General features: G+C 44.2%; 1 protein-coding gene across 1 annotated transcript in view; it reads right to left on the bottom strand.

Moving 5' to 3' along the window:
- Positions 1–8,403: 8,403 nt before the first annotated feature.
- Vit (vitrin) overlaps positions 8,404–10,943 on the bottom strand; it is an 89,207-nt gene continuing 86,667 nt past the window's right edge. Inside the window, exons 13-14 of the mRNA XM_028773420.1 lie at positions 10,031–10,544; positions 8,404–8,582 (exon numbers count right to left, since the gene is read on the bottom strand). Of these exons, the coding sequence (XP_028629253.1) occupies positions 8,404–8,582; positions 10,031–10,544 (693 nt within the window). The remainder of the gene's footprint in view (positions 8,583–10,030; positions 10,545–10,943) is intronic.

The following is a 10,943-nucleotide window of genomic DNA, read 5'->3' as shown; positions in this document are numbered from 1 at the left end:
TTATAGGGACATTCTGAGTTTCCAAGCTTACTGGAGAATGTCTGATGCAGCCACTTCAGTCTTCTTATGTCCCTGTCACTAGAAGCATGCTGGGCTGGAGTCTTAGTTACTAGATGTTCTTTATTTCCTAATTTCAGAGGTTTCAGCCAATAATTACTCATCTCTGGGCTGTGGTAAAGCTGAGCATCACGACACAAGAGTATAGTGGAGCAAAGCATCATGGAGCCTGGGAAGCAGAGAAACAGAGAGAGGCCGGGAACATGACATCCTCCATCCTCTCAAGGCATACCCCATGACCTACTTATGCCAGTTAGGCCCCACATCTCAACAATGACATCAAATTTTAAATCCATTATCGGATTAGCCTACTGATCAGTTTAGAGCCCTTGTGATCCAATCATCTCTCCTTGATTGGAGCCATGAGCTGGGGACCAAGCCTCTCACACAGGAGGCCTTGGTGGGAACTAGTCATACCGAAACCGTGCTATCATGTACTGAGTCCATGGCTTTGGCCAGCACCATGCCTTAAAGCAGTGGTTCTCAACCTGTGGGTCGAGACCCCTTTGGGGGACACATATCAGATGTCCTATATATCAGACATTTACATCATGATTCATAACAAGAGCAAAATTACAGTTAGGAAGTAGCAATGGAAATAATTTTATGGTTGGGGGTCATCACAGAATGGGGGACCACACATAGTAAAGGGTCACAGCATTTGGAAGGTTGAGAGCCACTGCCTTAGAGGAATGGTCTGTGAATTCCAAATAAGAAGACTTCCCCAGCAAATGGTAAAGGAAAGTTCATGTGTGCAGCCTTCACACAAAGCTTAGTTTATGACAGATACTATTGGGCATAACTACAATTTTATTTCTCATGAGACTGTAAGCTAGTCATGCATTCAAGACATAACCCCATGATAGTAATTATAGATTTCTAATTCATTTGTCTGTGCTTACCACTGGACTACAAATTCCCCAAAGACACTGGCTGAATAAATGTCTTTTTCCAAAGCAATTTAACTTGTCCTTTCAAGAATATTTCCTACTTACCCATGTAATCTAGTGGGAGACCTTCTTGGGACTTTGACTGGAAAATAGCATTTGAAAACTCCTTTTAAGCTGAAAAAATTTCCTTGGACACAGGGAGATTGTCTTTTTTTGCAAACTCACATTGGTCCCAGAGACAGCAGCTGGGGAAGAAGGACTTTCTCTGTTCAAAAGTGTTATTTAAAGAGTCAAGAGGAACAAGAAATATCTGAACTTTTCAGTGTCACTCATTTTTTTTTCAGATTCTTGCTGCAAATCTTTCAACCTTAGCAAATAAACTTCTACCAGACGTCAGTTTCTCAGGAGTCAGAAAATTAGCTTGAGTAGAGGTGAGATGGCGTGGGTACCAGAGAAACTCAGTCAATGCTCCTGTCCATCTGTGCTCATTTCTCTGAGAGAAAAGGGCAGGGAAGATACACACATACATATGCATACACACGCACATACACACACATATTTTCTATTAAGGAGACATTATGAAAGGCAGAGTTGGTTGCTTTAGGAGATTGGCTGGAAACCCTGGGGCCTCTAGAGAGTAAGGCCAAATGCAGATCAGAGTGTCAGGAGTGTGCAGGTCTTAACTCCCAGCAAAACATGGCCTAGTGAGCGACCCTGACATGCTTGTCTCTCCATGCCTGCACAATTTGCTGGCTTGGCTCTGACTGTGTCTGAATGACTGTTTTTTGGGTTTTCACAATCATCCTGTTTCTATAGCACTGGGTGTGGCTTAGGTTGCCACGGTAGCGTTGCAACCAATCCCACCCCTTGCCCATGTAATTCCATCATCCCCAAGATCTGGATCTCCCAACTACTCTGTGCGCACTCAACTGCACTCCCCATCAGCCTCCTCCTGGGTCAAGCTAGCGGAGGACATGGCTCTCACTTCATTTGTCACCTCTGCCTCTTCCAAACTGTCATCTCCTTTAGCTCTCTTGGCTGTAGTCTTGTTCTGTGTCCTGTAGTCTTGTGCTGTCCCCTGCATGCCTCCCAGTCACCTTCTCTCAATGACTGAGGATACCATAGCTTCTCTCACTAATTTTCTTTCAACCTGACTCCTGTCATCATTTCTGCTGAGTTATATATATGCACAGACAAGTCTGATGACGTCACAGCTTCACAGTGCGTCCACTACCCGAGGGTCTTTCCTCTATCCAGCACACACACACAATGGTTTGGCACCATGTAGCCAGTGGCCCATTGGAAGAAATGCCATTTCCCCATGTATATACATAGGCATATGCACATATGTACACCTGTCACTCAGGTGATTGTCACGGTTCATCTTTATTATCACCTCACTGTACTTGGAATCACCTAGAAGGTGACACCCTTTGATGTATCACTTCCCGAGGGGTTTAAGTCAGAGGGATGACAGACCATGAGCATGCATGGCATCCTCCCTTAACTTGGGGTCCCAGACTGAGGAAAAGTGAATTATGGCAGGATTTCTTCTCCCTGCATCCTTTCTAAGGACACGGTGTGACTAGCCACCTTAAACTCCTGGTGTCATGCTTTCCCACCACAGTGGACCACGTACCCTTTCATTATCCATGAACCAAACTGAACCTTTCTTTTTTAAATGCAAAGAAGCTTTTGTCAGGCATTTTATCACAACAATAAGGAAAGTAATATTGATGATTGTCTTAGTTAGGGTTTCCATTGCTGTGAAGAGACACCATGACCAAGGCAACTCTTATAAGGACAACATTTAATTGGGGCTGGCTTACAAGTTCAGAGCTTCATTCCATTACCATTAAGGCCAGAAGCATGGCAGCATGTAGGCAGACATGGTGCTAGAGAAGGAGCTGAGAGTTCTTCATTTTGCTCCAACTGCAAACTGGCTTCCAGACAGCCAGGAGGAAGGTCTTTCAAAGCCCACCCCCACAATGACAGACTTCATCCAACAAGGCCACAATTCCTAACAGTGCCACTTCCTGGGCCAAGCATATTTAAACCAGACAAGGATCATCTAATTTTTAATCTGGGATAAATTTTTTTCTGCATGAAAGTATGCACCAAAACAATTAAAATTACATTATTTTTTTAAAAAAATGTTGCTTACTGGTAACAATTTTTTTAAAAATTAAGACCCTTAGGAAATAATTGGCATTCGATATCCATGGATTCAACCAGTCTTGGATAAGAATATTTTAAAAAATTTGTCAGCACTGAATGTTTGCAAGACTTGTTATTTTCTCCAAAAATACGATGATGAATAGTTTAAAATTTTCTGTTTTAAACAGAAATTTTCATGCATAAATTTTCATGCACATGTATGTGTATTCGCATGTGAAGGTTATATATGGGGGCGGGGAGTGCATGCACATGTGTGTGCATAGAGACCAGAGGCTGATGCGGGATATCTTCCTTAATTGTACTATACCTTATACATTGAAATAGAGTCTCACATTCGGACCTAGAACTCACCAACTCAGCAAGAGTAGCTATTCTGCTTGTCGCAGGTGTCCTGTCTCCACAACCTGTGTCCTGGGATTAGAAACCTGTTGCCATCTCTTGCTGACCATGTTGGTGACCTCGGGCACCACCAAGACCAACAAAACTTTGCCACAGATATGGGGAAGGACCCTCATACCCGTAAAGGGAATGCCCCAGACCCAGTTCCCTTATGGAGCCGAGGACTGATATGCCTGTCCAATACCACAGAAGGCACAGCTAACCGGCTACCATAAATATTAATGAAAAAAAATAGATACACTCACAAAGCCAGGCCCAACCATAAATACGATGAATAATAATTTACATCCAGGGAAGAGAAATCTCCCTGAGAATCCCCTTCTTTTTTCTTTCCAGGCAAAAATGAATCACCCGTGATGCCTGCCATTAGAAGTTCTAATCCAGATGGGCCAGAAGTCAGGATCCTCGCCCTTACCCTCACCCCCTACCTTTTCCCAGCTGCACAAGGTTCCCTGAAGCTTGGCAACTGCAAGATCCTGCTTGGAAACTGCAGATAGACTCAAAGCAGTGTACCATATCATCTGAAGAATAGCAAGGAGACCATAACTCAAGCAGTGTACCATATCTTCTGAAGAATAGCAGGTTGCAGTCCTCCTCGCCCCCACGAATAACTAGGGCCTGCCAGTCGGGTCAAGTGGCACCCAGACGTGGGGCTCGAGGCACGGACCCCTCTGGACGGACCCTCATTGAGAGGATGTGCGCAGGACATCAAGATTAAGCGAGACAGAGATCAAAACCCGCGACCTGTCATCCACGGAACCAGGTTGATGCTGCCATCAAGAAGACGGTTGAAGTTCATTACCATCAGCCGAAAATTGAAGAGGATCCAGAAGTGACTCTGCAGGAGACTGACACAGCTGCCAGCTCCCCTGCCTCCCCCCTACGGTCGACCGCTAGACTTCCACGCCCTCCAGAAGGGTTCCTGGTATGCCTGGCTTTGCCCCCGTTTCTCTCGATAGAGAGCTTGGCCTCTCGATCACCACAACAAAAATTGGCTTTTTCCTAAACCAAGGCCGCCCTTGATATGGCCGCTAACATTGGGGAGCCTTCCTTTATGACAATATTACACCCCAAACTGACAAATGGTTGGTAAATTGAACATTTACAAGGGACTAGGATGGCTGTGAGTTAGCCCAATGACGGGATTATTGTAGGTCCACTTCCCAGGGGCCCACCCAATGCAGCCGAAAAGGAGTGCGTGGTGCTGGGAGTGGGTGCAGCCTACATGGCCTAAGACAGGGCCCTCACCCTCCTTTCACCCACATCGGAGTCCCTTGACGTTGCCCATCGTCAACAGCCTAAAACCTTCGACCATCGATGTGACTCGTCTCACATCAGTGTTTTGGGGTTGTGAACTTGTCTAAGACCCCCCATAATTAGACATCCAAATTCAAAATTCACATAGTTGGGATTGATCATAAGATGCCTTCTCTAACTAAACAGAGAAGGGGGAGATGCCAGAAGCCAGGACCCTCGCCCTTACCCTCACCCCCTACCTTTCCCCACCTGCACAATGTTCTCTGAAGCTCGGCAACTGCAAGATCCTGCTTAGCAACTGCAGATAGACTCAAAGCAGTGTACCATATCATCTTAAGAATAGCAGGGAGACCATAACTCAAGCAGTGTACCATATCTTCTGAAGAACAGCAGGTAGATCATAATTCAAGGCAGTGTACCGTATAGACCATGACATGTTTCAAGGCACAGGCCAAGAAGATTTTGTACTTTTCCACCATCTGGCCCCTCTTACCCCCTCCCCTTGTGAAACATGCTATAAAAAAGCATTTCATGTTCAAAAATAAATAAATTATTTATAAAAAAAAAAAAAAAAAAAAAAAAAAAAAAAAAAAAAAAAAAAAAAAAGAAACCTGTTGCCACACTCGAGTGGCATTTATGTCAGTACTGGGGATTTGAACTCTGGTCTTCTTGCTTGTGTGGCAAGTGCTTACCCACTGAGCCATCTCCTCAGCCCCATGAAATATGTATTTACATCATATTAGGTATTATAGGAAATCTAGATACATATATGAGAGAGAAGATGTGCAGAAATCATATGCAAATGCTATGCTGTTTTATATAAAAGGCCTTAAACTTCCGAGGATTCGGAACTCACGGCAGGGGTGGGGCCCTGGAACCAACCCTCCCTGGATACAAAGTGCAACTGTAATTATATAGAACATCTTCCAAAATATAATTTAAAAAAAACCATATTTACAAACATCAAAGCAACACTGAAGACAAGGCTTTGTGTATATTATCTAGTCAAAGGCAGAGTGATTGCTCTGTTCTCCTTCTGTGTAGCTTCGCTGAATCTGCCTCTTATAGAGCGTGCCTGTTACTTCATGAGGAAACTGCTCTGTAAACACTGTTTTCATATTTTGAAATTTGGGAGCAAAAATGTTTGCAATTGTCTTCAAAATAAATTTTATGGTTAGAAAACTTGAAATTGCTCATAACTTTTAATTGATTCTTTACTGTGTGTATTTGTCTGCGGACTATGTGCTCAGTCGTGTAGGCACATTTAGAAGCCAGAAATTGATATCAGAATGTTTCCTCAGTGGCTTTGCTAACTTATATTATCGAGATTGTCTCCTCCTGAATACGGAGCCATTGCTAGAACAGCAGGTTAGTGAGCCCCTAGGATCTGCCTGTTTCTACCCTTCATTGCTAAGGGTAGAGATGTGTTGCTATCCGTTCATTTTTTTAAAGGGTTGCTGGGAAGCCAAACTCAGGTCCTTGTACTTGCACAGCAAGTACCTTCCCCACTGAGCCGTCTCCCAGCCCAGACCACAGTATTTTTAATTGGTGCTGTATTGTTTATAGGTGTTAAGACATTTGGTAAGCTTAGTGTTGAAGTGGTAGTTGGTTAATCTGCTCTAAACTCCCCAGTGAGCATGCCCAAATGTTTTGGATTCATGAATGAAAGATACATGCACACACAAGCACACGCACAGCCTATTTTTAATATGCTCTAAGCAGCTCAACAGCTGGGCCACTTCCATGCTGCTGTTGCCTCCTCTCGATATTCCTGAATTATTACTTACTAAAATCTATATTTCATCTCTGCTACCCCAGACCCAATCAGGGTAGAGGGCCCTGGGGCCACTCTTCCCTAATTCTTATGTGGTTGTATGCTTTCTCTCCTGAAGCTTCTCAGGCCAGGACACCCCCCCAACTCTCCCCTCCTATCCCCCCCCCCCCCCCCCCCCTTTGCCCCCCCCCCCCCAATGGTTGTTCGCTTTCTCCCTTGTGTTCCTTGCGAACCTCAAAGTCCCACCTCTGTCTCCCTTCCAACCATTAGCCACTGGCAGCTTTATTTACCTATTAGAACCTATTAGTGGGCAGGAATTGTAAGTGTCTCACATGCACAAGTGTGAATTCTCTTGTAATTTTGGAACCTAATTAACATAATATAAACAATAAACTAAACAACATATCTACAACATAAGTTCTGCTCGCTGGATAATAGCCTCAAATTATAAAATAAAAACATCACACACCAAAATTAACCAGACCCAATGTCTGATGTGATGTCTTTATTTATTTGCAAGATTTAATTTAAAGTTTATAAAAATTTCAAAATTAACAAATATTAATGTAAATATTTGGCCCAGGTATTAATATGGAAATTGTTTTCTTCCCTCTAACCAGAGCATTATTCGACATATTTTTTAAAACTATTCATTTACTATTATTTTATATGTACAAATATTTTGCCTGCATGTATGTCTGTTTACCATATGTAGGTCTGATACCTTTGGAGGTCAGAGAGGACAATAAATCCACTGCAGGCACTGGAGTTACAGATGGTTGTGAGCTGCCTTAGAGGGGCTGGCAATGGAACCCAGGTCATTTGCAAGAGTGCCTCGTGCCCATAATGGCTGAGACATCTCTCCAGGCCAATACGTGTTTTCATAAAATAAAACTTTAATAAACAGTCATCTATTTTTAGGAATCTTTTGAATATTTTTTAAGTTCTGAGGTTAAACCCAAGCACCTTCTGCATGTTGGTCAAGTACTCTACCGCAGAGCCACACCCTACTCTTTTTGTTTGTATGTTTATTCTATATTTTGAGATAGAGTCTCATTAAGTTGACTAGTCAGGCCTTGAACTTGTGCTCCTCCTGTCCCAGCCTCGAGTAGCTGGGATTATAGGCATTCATTCCCCTGTCCATCTCTGAATCCTGCTTTGCTTGTACTGCGTGTGTATTTTACAAGCTAATAGATGTGTCCTTGGGTGAGGACAGGAAGCACAGTCAGGCCCCTCCCACTTCACTTTAGTGCACACCTGCATCTAGTAGTGGTTTTTGTTTTGTTTTGCAAGAAAAGGAATGGTAAAGTATGGCCTCACGACAAACGTAGAGACTTCTCATCACACCATTAGAAAATGTCCATGTGATTCTTTGAAACATTTATTTAAGCAATTCCTACATTCTCATGACAAAAAAGAAAAGAGAAAAAGGAAGAAAACAATAAAAAGAAACGTATGGATAATTACAGAGTTCTAATGAGAAATGTAAACAAACTTCTCATAAACGCTCAGTTCTTTCCTGTCATAGGAGCTGTACTTGCCTGTGCTGTTGTAAGAGCTGTACTCTCCTCTGGATATGAATTTGAAAACAGATGTCAAAATGTGGGCTCTTCAGTACACACAAAGCAATGTAGTGCTTGAACCCAACCTGAGAGCGGATAGCCAGCTTTTTAACCAGCAGGTTTTGAAGCATTTACACCACCAATGGCAAAGAATAGTAACACCAAATGCATTTTCCCCAGCTCTATCAGAGCCCTCCCCTGCCCACCCCATCCCCCCAAATAGGGACAGTGCTGGGGATAGTCCCAAGGATCAGTAGGACAGCAGTGGCCATCCTCCGCTCCCAACTCAGTTTCGAGGCTGTGAGTTGAACTCCGTACAAATATTCTGGATGATCCTGGGGACGACTTTGTAGAGATTGTCAAACTCATCCACAAAGAAGGAATGGTCCCTGGCAGGGTGAGTGGCAATTACCTCCAGCTCGTCCTGAGCAGCCCATGCGATGCCTATTGCGTAGGTGATCACCCCTGTGGAGACAAAGACCGGATTAAGCAAATGCCCCCAAGCAAAGGCACTGACAATGAATATTTTTTTCTGGGTTCCCCAAATCAGAAGTGTGTCAAAGAAAGCAAATGAGAGAGTCCCAGTGAGTTCTCTAGTTTCTAGAAATAAACAGTGTGACTAGTTATTCAACAAACACTTTGGATATCCACACTATAGCAACAGCAGCAAAATTAATATAGCTATTGTCCAAGAGTTTATAGCCTTCTGGCCTTATTTTAACCTGGGCTCTTTTACAGCCATAATGAAGAAATAGGTGCCAATGGGGCCATCGTGGAGTAACAGGGACTCCCAATTCAATACCACTGGGCCCTCAGAAGCTCAAGAAAGGCCTAGTGTTTCAGTCTTTTCCTGCTGCCTGCGGATCAAGATGTAGATCTCTAAGCTCCTCCAGTGCCATGTCTGCCTGCACACTGCCATGCTTCCCACCATGATGATAATGGACTAAACTTCTGAAACTGTAAGCTAGCCTCAATTAAATGTTGTTCTTTATAAGAGTTGCCTTGGTCATGGTGTCTCTTCACAGCAATGGAAACCCTAAGAAGTCATTGACAAAAATAGTATTTTTCATCTAAGCATTGTGGCTTGTACTTATAATCCCAGCACATGGGAAGCTAAGGCTGGAGGATTCTGTGTTTGAGGTATGGCTGAGTCATACAGAAAAAAGCTCCCTGAGAAAACAAAACCAAAAGAAAAATGAGCATTCACGTTCAATATTACATTTTTAAAAAGCACTACTATTCTATAAAAATTGTGAACACAGTTTGAGCCAGTAAAGCCAGAGGTTTGGCATCTTTCATAAAGCGACAAACCAACTTTTCCTGCTGCTTTCTGCCCATAAGGAAGGAGCTTTAGGTCACGGCGTGGTAAAGAAAGGGTTACTGTTCCATCACCTGAGGCTCTGGATACTTGAGGAATCCTTTCGATTCTGTGTCTTCTCAGAGATCCTATGCTGTTTTTCCCTACCACTCTCCCTGTGGTTATGAATAAGAAGAAGGAAAAGGAGAAGGAGAAGGAGAAGGAGGGGGAGGGGAGGAGGGAAGGGGAGGGAGGAAGAAGAAAAAGAGAAAGAAGATCTGTTTATGTGCATGAGTGTTTTGTCTATATGTGCAATATGTGCATATATGCATGTAAGGTGCCCATGGAGAACAGAAGAGGATACAAAACTCCCTGGAACTGGAGTTTCACATGGTTGTGAGTCACCATGTGGTGCTGGGAATGGAAACCAGGTTCTCTAACAGCAAGAGTTTCTAACCAATGAGCTACCCCTCCGATGGTTCCCTGTGGATATTTTCTTAAGTCATAGACAGAAAGGATACATGAAAGGGCAGATCCTCCCTGTGCACCAAGGACACTGGTTCTCTCCCCTTTTGAGAGATGCTTCTGGTCCAACGTTTATAGTAGGAGTGCTCACCCTTCTGGTAGGCAGCCATGGCTGGGATCCGCACGTCGTCGTAAGACCTGCCGTCAGTGATAAGAATCATTACCTTCCTCTTGTTCGGTTTGGACTTCTTAAAGAGCTGTTCGAGGGCATACTGGATGGCAGCCCCTGTGCTGGTGCCTCCGCTCCAGTACCCCACCCTCCTGATGGCACTGAGGATGTCCGGTTTGCTGTTATACTTGTCGAACCCAAATTCCAGCCGCTGCTCATAGGTGTACTGCACGGCCCCGATGCGTGTGTCGGTGTCTGAAATCTCAAACTCCTTGCTGAGGTTGGCCACGAACTGCAGGACTGTGCGGAAGTTGCTTGTCCCCACGCTGCTCGAGCCATCAATGACAAAGCCTATGTCCGCAGAGTTTAAACAGGTCTTGCTGCAGGCCAGGCGGTCCGTGTCGCAGACTCGCTTCACCAGGGGCTGCACGGTCTTGTGAAGGGTGAACCAGCTCTGCACGTTGAAGGAGTAGAAGCCATTTGTTCTGCACACTGCCTGGAAGAGAGAAAGAAAGGATCTAGTCCAGATCAGAAGTCAAGTCCTTCAGCCTGCCACCAAGACCCTTCATCACCAGACAGGCTTTTCAGAATCCTACTTCCGATATTAGACTTCAGAGTACACTTTCTCTATTCCAGTTTCCTGGCTGGGTACCACTGAGGTCAAGACCCCTCCGGTAACATCTGGACTCACTCCCTGCCTCCCTCCTCAGCTGTCTCAGTGGAAAATGGTCCAATGAACACATTCACAGGGAGATGTGCAGTGTTGGCTTTTAGTTTTATATTTATACCTCCATTGTCTTAACTCATCTGTGCTGGAAACCAGCCGTATTGTGGCTTTGTGGGTACCCACCATCACAGGGGACGGCTAAATAAAGCTATTGTTCTGGTGCACAAA

This window comes from Grammomys surdaster, unplaced genomic scaffold, assembly GCF_004785775.1.
Source record: "Grammomys surdaster isolate TR1022 unplaced genomic scaffold, NIH_TR_1.0 227, whole genome shotgun sequence".
Taxonomy (NCBI): domain Eukaryota; kingdom Metazoa; phylum Chordata; class Mammalia; order Rodentia; family Muridae; genus Grammomys; species Grammomys surdaster.
The sequence above is the reverse complement of the archived record's forward strand: the minus strand, read 5'-3'. Positions and strand labels throughout refer to the sequence as shown.